We start from the raw sequence: 15,230 nt of genomic DNA on the forward strand, positions 1-15,230 counted from the left end.
CTTCACATTTAGAAATAGAAAATATGAATTTGTTTGAAATTGTGTATGTATATTCCAGCAAAAGGTACTATCACAAGTGTGTTTCTCTCCTGCCCTCCAAATGCAGTTTTCTCCTCCTTGAGATATTATTGATTCAGGTTCCTGGTCTCTAAGATGGGCAATATTTAGTGCCAGACAAAACACTATATGCATATATAGCATCTCATTAGCATTCAGTGCTGGTGAGATTACTGGTGTGGAGCTGAGGGCTACCTCTTTTCTGACCTATTTGTCATGAGCTCTTATCGGCTGGGAGATCTAGAACTGTAATGTGAACGTGACTGGATTTTTAGAAATCAGCTCAGTATGGAAGTATTATTTTTGCCTTGACTGGACTGATGTTTTAAGGAGACAAGATAGGAGAAATAACTGCTTGTATATTGTTTTAAAGCTCTCTGCAGGCTTCCACTAATAGATTGCCTGTAAAATATCTGGACCAGGAAAGTACCTCACAGCACAAAGGTTTCTCAGCCCCCTGTACTGCACGGTGATTTTGCTGCTTTAGAGTGATGCAGCCCTTCCCCTCCCAGACCAAAATCCCTGTGGGGCAAGCGTATGTCAAAATATGCATGTATGCTTTCATTCACAAACCACGTAGATACGCAGCACACACAGTCTCAGTCATACATGTAACGATGGGTCCATAATACCCATCCCTAACCATGCACACATGCAAGTGCACACATGCACCTATCTATGCACACACGCACCTCCACAGCCATACGTGCGCATGTGTGCTCACCTTGCTGTGCACATCCCCTCCGCACACACAGCTACGTGAGGATCAGGATGCTGCAAGAGCTACGCACAGCTGGACACACAACACCAAAGCAGCATGGCACTGCTGCCAGGGCTGTGCTCATGGCGCCCCAAGCCACAGTGGCGGTGGGCAGCCTGCTCTTCTCCTGGCCCTCTCTCTGCTGTCACCTGCACAGCTCGGCCATGGTGTAGCACTCTTATTCCTGCCCTGAGCTAGTTTTTCCCAGGCTGCCGTGAAAGGTCATGTTGGGGTCTCTCCACATCCTCACTGCCTGTCTTGGCCACCCTGCCACCCCCCATCATACACACACACACACACCCCATGTCCCAGCTGTGGTGCTAGTAATGAGTCTAGGTTCTCCATGGGTGTTAGAAGCTGTCACCAGTTGCTGTGTCTTTGGGTCTGGTTGGCCAAGGTGTACAGCAGCAGGTCTGGTGGGTTAGTCCAGGAGGCTTGAGATAAGGAGTGAGGTGACACGCCATGCAGCCAGGCTGCTGGAGATAGGGCTGCTGCACTGTGGTCTGTCTCGTCCTCCTCTGTGATAGCTCTGCAGACCTCAGTGGAAGAAGGGCAGGGCTTGCCCTGGCCCCAGCCTCTAGCCACCCTGAGGAAAGTGAGAGGAAGGGGCCACACAGCCCTGTTTGAGGGGACAGCCCTCATCCTTTTGGGGATCATCCTCTGCTCCCGAGACAGATGGTCTCACCTTTACTAAGGAAGCTCAGGGTGGAGCAATCTGGGACTGCTGCCATTTCATCCGTTCTCCAAGGCTTGGTAGTTTCCATAAAGCCTCGGCTCCCGAGCCTGAGAGTTATAAGGAGAAGCATCATCATTTTCTTTTTTTTCAGTCACAGAAAGGAAAAAGCATTTCTAGCCTAGGGTATCAGGCCCAGAAAAGGCAGAGGATGGTCCAGAGAAAGGGCAGCAGGGGGAAACAATCACAGTGCTTCTAGTCTGCAGCTGGGCAAACCCTGCAGCCTGATGAGGAGCCCCTGGACACCTTTCCTTTCCCTCCCACCCTGTCCTCAGTGCCCACCTGCCCTCCTTGCTGGCCCTGGGTGGGCTAGCACTGCGCGGTCCTGCCTCCTCCGTCAATGATGCCAACATCTCCTTCTCCATTTCATCCCAAGGTTCTTCTCGGAGAGCATCGTCGCAGGCCTGGTTAGCAGGGTAACCTCCCCCCACTCCTCCTTCTCTTCCTCATGGACCCCACTGTGTCTCCTCGAATTTGCCATACGCGGCCTTCGGTGCTAAGCCGTGTCTGTGCCATGTGTGTGTCTGTCAGTCCCACTAACACCACTCATCCTGGCACAACCTGTGCCAAGCAGGGCCAGGAGAAGGGGTGAGGGGCTGCTTCACGCCTGGCTGGCAATCCGCTGCCACCTTTTGCCCCCTGCTGCTACCTCTGGGGCTGGGAGGTATCCTGACTAGGGCAGGTTTCTGGAGCTGGCATCCTCAAGACATTGCTGCATCCCGGGGGATGCGGGCACTCCTGTGGGTGCCACTCTTGCTGAGTCATGGGGGAGAGGGGCTCAGCAGGGCTGCCAGGGAATTGAGGAGAAAGGGAGAAATGCAGAGAGAGACCACCCCATAAGGTGCCTGGAGCCGAAAGGGCCAAGGAGAGGGTGCGGTGTTCCCTGGGACCCAGGAGTCTGAAGGGAGATGCGGAGGCAGCACCTACATCCCAGGCAGAGGCATGGAGGCCTTGGGCAACAGGCGGAGGCCACGGGGCTATGGCAAGGATGCCACATGCAGCAGCGGGGTAGTGGGGCTGCCAGGAGCCCCCTACATCCGTGCAGCAGTTCCTGGGACCCTGGGCAGAGGCTGAGGGGGGCTGTGAGAGGGTCACCAGAGCTCCTGCCCTCTAAGTCTCCCACCTTGCCCCTTTTCACTGGCCTTGCCACGTCCCTCCTCTTCCTCAGGAGCTGGTGGGGAGGGTCTGACCCCAGAGCAGGCTCAGCTCCCCGCAGCAGCCCAGCTCTCCTGGCAGCCGCCGCATCCTGCCTACCACTAATCCCTAACTTCTCTTTTTCAGCAGCTTTAGATCTTTGGTGTCTGGGAAACACAAAAGCCACATTAACCCGCTCACTTTCTGTCCTCGTCGCTGCCTAATCCAGGACTAACACCCCGGGGTGGCGGCGGGGACAGCCGGGGCTCGGGGAGGCCGCTGGGGCTGGGTGGGCACAGGCAGAGGGTGACGCTGCAGCCGGCTCGCCCGCAGACCCGCCAGTCACCCTGCGGCCAGTCCAAGCCCTGCTGCTCTGGGATCACGCTCCCCGTTCCCGATGCCGCTTCCAGGGCCTGACTCAGTTTCCCTTTTCTGTTTGCAGCGCTCGGAAGCGGCCTATTCCCTACTACCGCCCCAGCCCCTCATCCTCCAGCTCCCTGAGCAGCTACTCGTACAGCCGGAGCCGGAGCCGCAGCTACGATAGCTACAGCACCAGCTGCAGCCGCAGCCGGACTCGCAGCCCTTTGAGCCGCTCACGGAGCCCCAGCCGCAGCCCCAGCTACAACAGCCGCAGCAGCTCCGAGAGTGCAGGCTTCTGAGCCGCAGGGCTTGGCCTCGTGGACGCAGCCCCCAGCCCTCCTTGCAAGCCCCCCAAGCCCCAGCCCTTGCAGGGCAGCCAACACCAGCCTCATCGTGCCCACCCCGCTGCTGCGCGCCACGTCTTCCCCATCGCCCCAAGCAGGGACAGAGCTGGCTTGCCCCAGGGGTCCCCCTCTGGCCCGTCCCAGGAGAGTCCCTGAGCCAGGACCACTGGGAAGGCCAAAAAAAACCTGGGAGCTGCTACAAGGTGGACTTGATGGCTGAGGAAAGCAGGAGTCTTATGGAAAAGTTGACTAGGTCCATGCACATCCCTGTGTGGCCTGTGGTGACTACATCGCCCAGCCCCTCCATCTGGGACAGGGTGGACTCCAAACCTCTAGGCTATTTTGGGGTTGGGGAAGGGAAGGGGGAATATCTCTTGATTTCTGCAAATGCTGGGGTGGGGAGCGACAGGGTGGGCAAGCACAGAGTGTGGGAACAAATTGCTTAGCAAAGACCTTGGACTAAGCTGACGTGGGTCGGCTGGGGAGCCTGCTGGAGTGAGTTGCTCACTGGCCCTGTGTGCCCTGGGTCCTGTCATATTTTGCTTGCTCCAGCCAGCGAGAGGCTCTCATGCTTTCTTTTATTTATTTAATCTTTTTTTAGCACAAGTGTATCCTTGGAGGGGTTGGGGAGGGGAAAAGGACGAGGAAGGGGTTTCTGGAGCCAATGTTTAATCAAAGGGAGCGATGCAATCTAGAAGAGAATCTGGCCTTTCCACTGGCATTGGCAAAGAAGAGGAATCACTGCTTCCACATGGCATTGCTGACTTACCTGGGCTCCTGGGGGCTTCCCATGCTTGTATCCTTGAGGACAGAGGCAACGTGAACTATTTTGGGGGCCTTTGCAAGGCCCAGGCAAGCCCAAGCACAGTGAGAGCCACCGACGAACAAAGATCGTGGCTGCTGCCAGCACACCCTGCTCCAGCACCAAGGCATCGGCCAGTCTCCAAAGCTGGATGAGAGGAAGAGCCCGGCGTTGCCTTCAGCCTCATCAGTTGGTTCCCAGGCGAGGAGGTCTGTCAGGCAATTCATGCTGCTCTTCTCAGCTCGGGACCTGGCCCTGCCAGTCAGGCATGGCCAGCCAAAGTGCTGGCCCGGGGCTCTTGGGCCCCTCCATCTTGCCCTGGGATGTCAACCAAAAGCTTTTCAGCAGCCTTTCCCATCCGCTGGGGTGGATGAGGCTTGGTGTGGCGGTGGTCTGTGGCATCATGTTGGTGGGGATGGCGAGGGGACTGTGCTGGTGCCATCCAGTGTGTCTGCAGCAGGACAGAGCCTTCGAGCAGAGGACTGCGGAGAGTATCTTCCATCTTGGGGGCTGTCTTTCCCATAGATCTCATTTCGTGCTGCACCCCCTTACAGAACAAAATCCCTGGGACCATCTAGCCTGCTGTGGCTGCAGGTCCCTGAGGTCTCCCCTTTCTCAGGCTGGCAGATGCTGCGCAGAGGGGAGCTGTATGCCAGCTCTCAGAGGCCAGGCTGGGAGAGAGACCAGCTGGAAAGCAAGAGTTTGGGGCCATGAAATGTTAGCAGGTGGCTTTCCCCAGGGGAAAAGCCACACAGAAGCCTGCAGCCAGGTTGAGAGGCTGGAGGGGAGAAGGTGCAAGTCTGGAGGTGGATGCAAGACCCAGGCCACAGGACTCGGGAGAGCAGGATGTCCTTGCGTAGGTACCTCTCTGTCAAGGGACAGGCTGCTTTTCCCTTTTCACCATCCTGACAACTCTTCTCTTGCAGAAGATTTGGCAACATATCCATGTCTGCCCCCACATCTCAGTATTTGCTGATGGGGAAGAAAACAAGGAGGAAAAAATGCCCCCGGCTTTGCCGATAGTCCTCCAGCAGTAGTAGCTGCAAGCCCCCATGCTGGGGCAGTGCCTGGGCTGCCTGTCTGTCAGCTGCCTGGCTGCCCTGGCTGCACCAGGGCATAGCTGGAAAAAAATCAGTCCCCAAAGCCTCAGCACTTTGTTCTTATCCCTAGGCCCTTGGTTTCCAGCCCCTTCTCCTTGGCTTTTATGTGGGCACATAGTAGCGCCAGGAGCCCTTTGAAAATGGACAGTTCAAGGGAAGAAGCCACGTGAGATGGTGTGTGAGCCTGGAGCCGAGTTGCCCCTACAGTGTGTCTCGCAATGGGCCCCGCTCCCTTCCCTGCAAAACTAGGAAGCCCTGGAGGACTGTGCGGTTGTCCTCATGCACTTTCCTTTCTCAGACACTTCTTTCTTTAAAACACTCTGGTTCATGCATGGAGCCACCCTAGGGAGAACTGTTGCATGAAGACACCTTCTCAGAGTATCCCCTGGAGCAGAGTAACCTCCCCGGGGCCTGTTTTCCCAAGCGACTGTTTAGTGTCATGGCCTCTTCCCTGCTCGGGGACTGTCTCAGCAGGCCCCTGGGCTGCAGCCACACATAGGGTCACTGGAGCGGTGCGAGGTGGTGCCGAAAGATGAGGGTTTGAGATGCTGTCCAGGTGCAGAGGAACAAATCTAGTCCAGCAGGCCTCCAGCTTCAGCAGCACAAGCCCACTTCTTGCCCCATGTTGGGTTCACAGCCTCTCCTATCTCTTTATCTAAGTTTATGACTGACTGCCTGGCCCAGATCTGATCTTGATGCCACTTCTGTCTTACAGCCAGGGCTTCCGATCCACCTTTCAGCTGCATGGTTCATTTCTTGGTGATGTTACCATGTTCACAGTCCAGCCCCCTCCCCAGGAAGCACAGCCTCAGCTGAAGGTTTTAACTCCCTTTCTAGAAGATGTTGCTACTGGTCCTCCTTCACTGGTGTGTGTGGGGTAGCTGTGATTTGGAGTGTGAAACATGAGCCAGGCAGAGGAGTGCAGAGCAGGCAGGATATGTCCCAGCCACTCTAGCCACGCTTGGCTCTTGGTCCCGTTACCTCCCATCTTTCAACTAGCCCATGCAGTTGCTGAAGCTCCTTGAGCAGCAGCAGAGCACAGCCTGGCTGTCAGCTTAAGTATGAGAAGAGAGGGAGGAAGGTCCTGTGAGTATGGGACTTTGCTGAGAAGAAGCAGAGCAGGGTAGCCCTGGGTTTTCGGAGCTTTCCTTCTGATGATTTTCCAAAAAGCTCTTCCCAGCTGCCCAGGAGCTGAGGACAGCTCCTAAGCCCTCCTGCATGACAGCACCCTGGGGCTGTTTGCATTTAATCTGCATGGGCCACACATTTTCCGCCTCACTGGAGAAAGATGATACAGATGAGCCCCCTTTGGTGGAGAGAGCAGCTGCCTGGATTAACCCGTTGCCCCCAGATTGAAAGCTGGGCTTTGTCAACCCCTCTTGACATTAGTTTCCAGCCAGCCTGGCTGGCTCGGGGGGATTGGCAGGACCGAGTCATCCTTTTTGAATCCTGCTCAGCCGGTAATGCAAAGGCCTCGTTAGTCCATGGCCACTGCATAATGAATTGAAGGTCTCAGGAGGGCAGAAATATGAGTTAAGCCAGGATTGCATCTGGGGCCAGACCTTGCTGCGCGGGGCTGCGGTGGTCACGGTTTGTCCAGCCAGCAGAGCCCCTCATGCTCCCCTTTCCAAACCTGCCACTGAGGAAACAGAGCCAAACTGAGAAACGGAGAAAGGAATCAGGCTGGGAGGATGGAGAGGGCCCTGTGTTGGCGGTGAACGTATTCTGGGAGGCTTGGGGACTGAGTAAGGTGGGATGAGAGGATGAGGGTCTGGGCACAGCTCCTTCTGTGACAAGATAAGAGCTTCAGGTCATCTTCCAAGCCCAGCACAGGCTGCTTTGAGAAATCTGTTCCCTCTAGGCAGGGAGTCATTGATGTTTGCACTGAGGCCAGGATGATTCACCAGGCCTTGGAGAAGTGTCTCTAGGGTTTGGGTCATCTCCTGATCCAGCAGATGGGCTGATTCCAGCCCATCTCTCTGTGCAGCCAGTCCTGCTGCACTTGCTCAGCGAGCAGATCCCCCTTCCCCACAGAGATGGCTGCTGTCTGCAGCAAAATTTGCTCCCTGGCAAATGTTCCTTTGCACAAGGATGTGAAGAAGCCTCCAGGAGATATCCTGGAGGTGCTGCAGAGCAGGCAGGGGCTGGAAGAGGTGGGGCCTCATTGCCATTCCAGGCTGGTGTGCCTGATCTAGAAAGGAGTTGAACCAATTGCCCAGGAAAGAAAAGCAGTTAGAGATGGATTTAACAGGTAAGGAGCAGAAATGATGGTGTTTCTCAATTGCTTGGCTTGCTCCAGTGCATTAGACTGAAAGTCCCGGGTAGGGCGGTTGCCCCGGCAGCGTGCTGGGACACACGGACTGGCTGGGCGCGGGCAGCAGGGGCACTATGGCATAACTCCACAGTCCCCCCGCGCAGGGCTCCCTGGCTGGGACGGAGCGTTCCCAGGGCGCCAGCGGCTGCGGCAGCTGCGCTTCTCTGTGGTCCACATTGCTCCAGCTCTCCGTGGGCCTGCCCTGCCCACCTTCCCAAGATGTCCTGTTGGAAAACCAGAACGGGGGCTGCAGCAAGTTTGGGCGATGCAGAGACAAAGGTGAACTGTAGGGCTGAAGTCTCTCCAAAGCCCCGGGCTAGCACAGCACGGTCAGGACTTTCCTTGGTTCCCACACAGTGTCCCGCTGGCACTGTGGCTCATCTCCTCCTTGCACCCATGCAGCTCCCCAGTCTGGCCAGCATCTCCTGGATGGCTCATAGGGTGTTTTGCCCTGCTTTGCACCCACTTGGCTGCTGTGCTGGAGCAGGAGTGGCCTCATCCATGGGCTCCTGCTCACCCTCATCTTGCACCGGCCTCAGACCAGCTGGAGGAGCCTCAAAATCCTGATCTAGACAAAATCTGAGTTTGAACCACTAGGGCAAGTTTATTTTGTGGCATTTTTGCACCACCCTGGGGAGGCCGTTGCTAGCCCCCACCAAGGCGCCTGGATTGGCCACACCATGCCATCCGGTGGGCCAGGCGCCCCAAAATGCTGCAGTTTTGGCCTCTTCTCCCTCTGCATCCCCCTGAGCAGAGGCAGCTGCCCGGGGAGTTCTGCCACCTGCGCACCCCCGGCCCAGCGCCTTCGCTCGGGCCGTCCCCGAGCCCCGCGGCCACCGCGAGTCCTGCTCTGTGACAGCGACTCGGCTGCAGCGCCGGTGCCGACAAAGACAGCACATCAGGGAAAATTTCCAGTCTTCCTCTTTTACAGTCTCTGTCTCCTGCCCGCGGAGGGAGCTAACTGGAACAAATACTCTGTAGGAATACTTCAGTATTTTCCTCGCGTGCGCGCTCTCTCTTTTTTTCTGGATTGTGAGTACAGCTGTAGATTCAGTGAGCTGGTTCAATTATAATAAAATATACAGTATATATTGTAAATGACTCTGCCGGGCACGGAGCAGGTTCTTCTTGGTGGGGCCGCGGCGCGGGGCTGGCACGGTGTTAACCCCGCTCTCTCCGTCCAGCCCTTTCCAGGCTCCGTGGGGCTGTCCGCCTCCCTGCGGACCCCGCCAGCTCTCCTCCTCCTCCTCGGCCTCTGCCGCCAGCCGCCCACCGCGCTCCCTGCCCGCATCCCTCCTCACCTTGCTCCCATCCCGCAGCCCCTCCAGCACCCGTCGCCTCCCCCCATCCCCGCAGGGCTCCCTCCCTCAGCATCCAGCCCTACCCGATTCAGCTGGTTTTATCCCTCCCCCCCCCCCCATAACCCATGGTTTCCATGGCAATGCTCCGGCTCTCCCAGCGGCTCCCCTGCCCCAAACAAAAGGGTTTGCCAGCTGCCACTGCATGCCGGCACCCCTCCGTGGTGGTGGGTGGGAGACCCCCCCCCCCCAGACCCCTGCGCCCCTGACCAGGGCATCCTGCCTTTCCCGCATCCTGCAAGGGGGAGAAGCCCTGGGGTTGTGTGTCCCTGTGCCGAGTGCGTCAGGTCTCAGCCCCCCCCCCCCCCCCCCCGTGACAGCCAGGACCGGGCGCTGCGGCGGAGTCGCCTCCCCGCTGCCCTGGCCTCAGCCCTGCCTGGGCAGGTTGTGCCGGCTCCCGGTGTGGGGGGGCCGCCGCGAACTGACTCATTGGCAGAATGTGGGTCAAAATACGGGACAGAGGGGCCAAATTTCAGCACTGGGCCTTAAAAGCAAAGCTGTGAGCCTTCGGGGGGGGGAGGGGGGCTAGGAAACACTGTCAGCCCCATAGGCTGCCATCACCCCCCATCACCCCTGCTGGCCCCATAGGCTGCCATCACCCCCATCAGCCCTACTGGCCCCATAGGCTGCCATCACCCCCCATCACCCCCCCATCAGTCCTACTGGCCCCATAGGCTGCCATCACCCCTCATCAGCCCTACTGGCCCCATAGGCTGCCATCACCCCCCCATCAGTCCTACTGGCCCCATAGGCTGCCATCACCCCCCCATCAGCCCTACTGGCCCCATAGGCTGCCATCACCCCCATCAGCCCTACTGGCCCCACAGGCTGCCACTACTCCCCCTCACACCCCATCAGCCCTAGTGGCCCCATAGGCTCCCCTCACCCCCCATCACCTCCCGTCAGCCCCCCATCTCCCCCCACCAGCCCCATCAAGCGCCCGTGGGGCAGCCCCTGGCCGCCCCGGCCGTCGCGCTCTCCCGCGAAAGCGCCGGCAGGGCCGCGGCGGCTCCAGAAGCTTCTGTGGGCGGCGGGCGGGTGACGCAGCAGCGCGGGGCCGAGCGCCGCCGCCGCCGCTCGTCTGACTCAGCCGCGGGCGCCCGGGCACGCCGCCGGCCCGGCAACGCCGCCCCCCTCCCGCGGCCCCGCGCGTTTTGCGGGAATGGAGGGAAGGCCGGGAGGGCTCGGAGCGCCGCCGCGGGCGGCCCGGTGGCCGCTGGGAGGCCGGCGGGTGCTGGGGCCGCCCGCGGCCGCGCGCCGCCGCCCCGGCCGGGAGAGTTGGCAGGCTCGGCCGCTCCTCGGCTCTTCCCGGCCCCTGCTGCAATTTCCTTTAATAGCCAGCTGAGACGCCTGGCTAAAAATAACCGTCCGCCCTCTTCATAAGGCCCCGGCGCCGCCCCGGCAGCAGCCGCAGCCCCGGCAGCCCTCAGCGCCGCGCAACATGGCCGAGCGCCGCGTGCCCTTCACCTTCCTGCGCAGCCCCAGCTGGGACCCCTTCCGGGACTGGTACCACGGCAGCCGCCTCTTCGACCAGTCCTTCGGGATGCCCCACATCCCCGAGGACTGGTACAAGTGGCCGAGCGGCAGCGCCTGGCCGGGCTACTACCGGCTGCTGCCCGGGGAGAGCCCGCTGGTGCCGGCGCTGGGCTCGGCCTACGGCCGGGCGCTCACCCGCCAGCTCAGCAGCGGCGTCTCCGAGATCCGCCAGACCGCCGACAGCTGGAAGGTCACCCTGGACGTCAACCACTTCGCGCCCGAAGAGCTGGTGGTCAAGACCAAGGATAACGTCGTGGAGATAACCGGTGAGCGCGCGAGGGGCAGCGGGGAGCGCGGCGCGGCCCCGGGCGGGCGGCACGGGCTTGCGGGGGGTGGGGACCGCCGCCGGCTCCCCCTGCCCGGCGGGATGCTCCCGGCAAATCCCCGGCCGGCTCCGGCGCGCGCCCAGGCGGTGAGGCTCGGCCGGGGCCGCCCGGACGGAGCGCAGCGCCCGCGGCACGGGGCCAGCCGTGTGCCGCCGGCGCCTGGCGCTCCGGGGGGCGGGGGGGCTGGCGGCCGCGGCCGGCCTCGTGCATCTCCCCCCCTCCCTCCCCACCAATTCCAGCAACTGGGCTGGGTGCAATTCCCAGCCATCGGGATCTGGGAGCCCCGCTGGAGGCCCTGGGGCTGGCTACGATGCTGCGCTGGGCTGCAAACCCCGCAGCTGCGTTTGGTCCCCGCTGCCGGCAGCAGCTCCTTGCGTCGTCTGGAGCAATTTGCTGGCCCTGAATTTGGGAATGCTTCCAGAGGGGCCCAGTGCTGTGCCCTGATTCCTGCTGGAGATGCAGGAAGGGGAGGAAATCCTGCAATCCCGTCACCCAGCGCTGCTCCAGCCTGATATCCAGGCAGGGAAACCCTGTGCCGGTCCCCTTGTCCCCGTCCTGGGCCATCGGCCTGGCTCTGTAGGGATCAGAGATGAACCCCCCCACCCCATGCCATCCAGCCCCCCAAATGCCACCTCGTTTGAGCTGTGCTGCAGCTGGGGGTCTCACCCCACGGCACGGGTGCCTTCCCGAGGGCTGGCATGGGGAAGGTGGGCCCTGAGCTCGGAGGCCTTTCCAGCCCTGGTGCCCAGCCATCAGGCTTCAACCTTTTCTGGCTTTTCTTTTTCTTCCAGGGAAACACGAGGAGAAGCAGGATGAACATGGCTTCATCTCCAGATGCTTCACCCGAAAATACACGTAAGTGCCAGAGCGAGATGGGATCCTGGTGCCCTCTCCCCCCGCCTCCACCCGCCACTTTGGGGACCTCTCCTGTCCACCGAGTCCTGCCCTATCCCCTCCAGAGCCTCTTCCTGGGCAAGCTGGGGGTGTCGTTAGCCCAAACAGGGAGGATGGTAGCCAAACATTTGGGGCTGTGAGGGGTGCTGGGGCCAAGACCTCGTGGTGCTGACCCTGCTCTCCCGCCCACAGCCTCCCGCCCGGCGTCGAAGCCACGGCCGTGCGCTCCTCGCTCTCGCCGGACGGCATGCTCACCGTGGAAGCGCCCCTGCCCAAGCCGGCCATCCAGTCCGCCGAAATCACCATCCCCGTCACCATCGAGAGCCAAGGCAAGAAAGCAGAGGAACCGGCCAAGAAGTAGCTGGCCCCGAGGAGCAGGGAGAGAAAGTGCTGCCTGCTGCCGCTGCCCTGCACACAGTAGCTGCTCACGCCGCCCCCCGCTTTGATCCTCCTTTTTATTCTTTATTTTGTACTCACCCCGTCACTGAGTGTCTCAAATAAATGGGAAGAAAAAAGTAGAATCAACTGGAATAAGTAGCTGTGAAATAAAGCCACCCCGTTCCCTGGGCAGCAGGCCTGGCGCCTGGAGCCAGGCCGGGATCTGCGCTGCGGTGGCACTGGGCTGGGACACAGGCCGTGGGCACCCACAGGCACCCTCCGGCAGGGCTGGCTGAGCCAGTGGTGCTGGCTGTGATAGGGCACATGTGGGTGCTGCCCAGGTCCCGCATCGCTTTCAGATGGGGCACGGAACTGCCTGCGCTTGTACCGTCCCCATCCTCTGATATCCCTCGTCTCCAATATACCAGGTCTCCAGGATCCCTGGTCTCAACATTCCTGGTCTCCAATGTTCTGGGTCTCTAACATCCCAGATCTCAATATTCCCAAGTCTCTGATATCCTGGGTCTCCAATATCCTGGGTCTTTGACATCCCAGGCCTCCAATAGCCCAAGTCTCAACATCCTTGGTCTCCAATAACTCAAGTCTCCAATATCCCAGGTCCCCAATATCCCAAGCCTTAACATCCCAGGTCTCCAATATTCTGGGTCTCTTGACACCCCAGACCTCAATATCCCACATCTCCAGTATCTCTAGTCTCTAACATCCTAGATCCCCAATATTCTAAGTCTCCAATATCCCAAATCTCAACGATCTTTGTCCCAACATCCCGGATCTCCAATATTCTGGGTCTCCAATATCCCAGATCTTAACATCCCACATCTCCAACATCCTAGGTCTCATCATCCTAGGCCTTCAATATCCCTGGTCTCAGCATCCCAGGTCTCCAATATCCCAAGTCTCAACATCTCTGGTCCCAACATCCCAGTGGCCGTGGGGGGAATCCCAGATCTGGGGAGGTCCCAGCCCCTAACACCCACTCTGCTGCGTCCCCTCCTTCCACCATTCCCCGCGGGCACCGAACATCCCCAGGCACCGAAAGCCAAGCAAGCTCCCTGCAGGAGGGAGTCGCAGGGAAGCCGATGGGCAAAGCCGAGCCAGCAGGACGGAGCGCGGCCCCGACAGGGCTCTGCCGCCGAGAGGGCTCCGGGCCACCTCCCGGGCGGACGAGGGCCGCTGCCGCTGTGTTCCCGCTCCGACAAATCCCTGCTAAGCTCCCCTCTGAGTCATGCCGGAGGCAGGAAGCCTTTCCGGGCGCTGCTGACCCGTCAGGAATCCCGCGGCCGCCAGGCCCCTTCCCGAGCGCTTGGCAGCCCCTTCGCCCGGGCTGCGCAGCCCCTCTCCTCCGGCGCGCCCGTGCTTGGCGCAGAGAGTTCGGCAGGCCTCAGGCTGCCGGGGCCGGCGCGGCGGCTGCGGGAGCGGGCGGGCGCGCGGACGAGCTCCTGCGCTCTGCACCCCGGAGCGGGAGACACGTGGGCCCCCCCCCCCCGCCGCGGCTCCGTCATTTTGGGGATGGGTGGCCACGGCAACCGGAGCGATGCAGACGGTTGCCATAGCGAGCAGCAGCCCTCTGGCACCCTGCCCACTGTGGAGGCACCGGCCTGGCCCCCCCTTGTCACCGCCGCTGAGGCCCGCGGGCCCTGCCGCAGGTGCAATGAGCTTGGCAGGCCTCAGGCGGGGGCCGCGGAGCGCCGGAGCGGGAAGGTTTCCAGGCGTCGGGGGGAGCAGGGCCCCAGGAATTTGCCCCACGGCTCCAGGGAGAGGGCTCATTGGGGCACCCCGCCCTGCCCGGCCCTGCACGCCCCTCCGCGTGGCTCCGCACCCCCTCGGGGACCCCGCTGCTTCCCGCGCCCCGTGGCACCGTCCCCCCGCATTGCACGCACACAGAAGCGCGGCTGCCTGGGCACGCTCGCGCTTGCACACGCACGCACGGGCTCTGCCGGGCGGCACGGCCCACGCACGCGCACAGCGGGGCAGGCAAAACCGCCCCAGGGGACACCCGCGTAGGGAACCCGGGGCCTCCCCCGGCGGCGCAGGGCTGATCAGGGCGTCGGGGGCTAACTTGCTGGCAAGGCCCCCGCCGGCCCCAATCTCCCCGGAGAGGGATGCGGGAGGGATGGGAGACACACGCGTGCCGCGAGCGCCGGGGCGCGGGAAGGCGCCCTGCCCGGGCTGCCGGGGACGGGGCCGTGCGGCTCCCGGCAGCGCCTCGGGGAGGGAGGAGACCCCCGCGGCGGCGCCGCCGCTGCCCCCCGGCCAGCTCCCTCGCGCCCCGGCCGCCCTGCAAAGGCGCTCTCGGGGTTCGCCCGCTCCTTCGGGCTGCGGTGGGCAGGCCGGAGCATCCCGCGGGAGCGAGCATCCCACGGGAGCGTCTGCCTCCGCTGCGGGCACGCAAAGCCGCGGGAGGCAGGCCGGGAAGCGCTGCCCGTGCTCTCGCTTCCCGAAAAGCCTTCGCGGCCTTAGCAACACGCAGGCCGTTGGCGCGTGCCGCCGCCGGCTCCCCGGGGTCTCCGCGCGGGCGGGCGCCGACGCGGGAGCCCCCCGCCCGCGGCGCCCACTGCAGAGCATCCTCCCGCGGGCGCCCCCGCGCCCCCGCCGCTGCAGCCCTCGGCGCGCCCCGTGAAACCCCCGGTCGGCAGCCGAGGAGCCCCAGTTTGGCTGCCTTCACCCCTCCGCGAGCCCCAGGCCCCCCCTCGCCGGGGGTTAGCCCCCCATGGGGGCCCGCTGCCCTGCTTTCCCCGTGCCGGGGAGGGCAGGGAGGCAGCGCTGGGATGCGCCCGGGCGCGTGAGTCAAGGCGCATTGCAGGTTTACAGTTTCAAAGGGAGGGGATTATTTTTACAGCGTGAGTCACCGCGCACAACTGCGAGTGGAAAAACCCGCGGGGAGGGAGGCCACGGCCGCGGGCTCCCCGCTTCGCACGGGAAACCCTCCCCATCGCTCCCCAAGCCGGGAGAGCTCCGGCGCGGCCCACGCCGCGCTCTGCCTTTGCCCTTTCCCGGGCTCCGAAGGTTAAACGCGGGCCAGGAGTGCGGCGAGGGACGACTAGTCAACCATTAACCCGCCGCGGCGGCCACCCCCAGCACGCACTCAAAACCGGAGCCGACAGGGACGCGCC

General features: G+C 61.8%; 2 protein-coding genes across 2 annotated transcripts in view; both read left to right on the forward strand.

Annotated features, from left to right (window-relative positions):
- Positions 1-3,343, forward strand: part of SRRM3 (serine/arginine repetitive matrix 3) — a 37,863-nt gene extending 34,520 nt beyond the window's left edge. Inside the window, exon 15 of the mRNA XM_062592673.1 lies at positions 3,127-3,343. Coding sequence (XP_062448657.1) covers positions 3,127-3,343 — 217 coding nt within the window. The remainder of the gene's footprint in view (positions 1-3,126) is intronic.
- A 7,005-nt stretch (positions 3,344-10,348) lies between these two features.
- On the forward strand, positions 10,349-12,239 carry HSPB1 (heat shock protein family B (small) member 1). The gene is made up of 3 exons (XM_062592741.1): positions 10,349-10,764; positions 11,616-11,679; positions 11,911-12,239. The coding sequence occupies exons 1-3, from the start codon at positions 10,404-10,406 to the stop codon at positions 12,077-12,079; spliced, it is 594 nt and encodes a 197-aa protein (XP_062448725.1). The 5' UTR covers positions 10,349-10,403; the 3' UTR covers positions 12,080-12,239.
- The last annotated feature ends 2,991 nt before the right edge of the window (positions 12,240-15,230 follow it).

This window comes from Rhea pennata, chromosome 20, assembly GCF_028389875.1.
Source record: "Rhea pennata isolate bPtePen1 chromosome 20, bPtePen1.pri, whole genome shotgun sequence".
Classification (NCBI taxonomy): domain Eukaryota; kingdom Metazoa; phylum Chordata; class Aves; order Rheiformes; family Rheidae; genus Rhea; species Rhea pennata.

Bases quoted from the DNA above. Each gene is read 5' to 3' on its own strand.
- HSPB1 (XM_062592741.1), top strand. From the start codon at position 10,404: ATGGCCGAGCGCCGCGTGCCCTTCACCTTCCTGCGCAGCCCCAGCTGG. The intron at 10,765-11,615 runs GTGAGCGCGCGA...TTTTTCTTCCAG, and splicing joins TAACGTCGTGGAGATAACCG to GGAAACACGAGGAGAAGCAG. The intron at 11,680-11,910 runs GTAAGTGCCAGA...TCCCGCCCACAG, and splicing joins TGCTTCACCCGAAAATACAC to CCTCCCGCCCGGCGTCGAAG.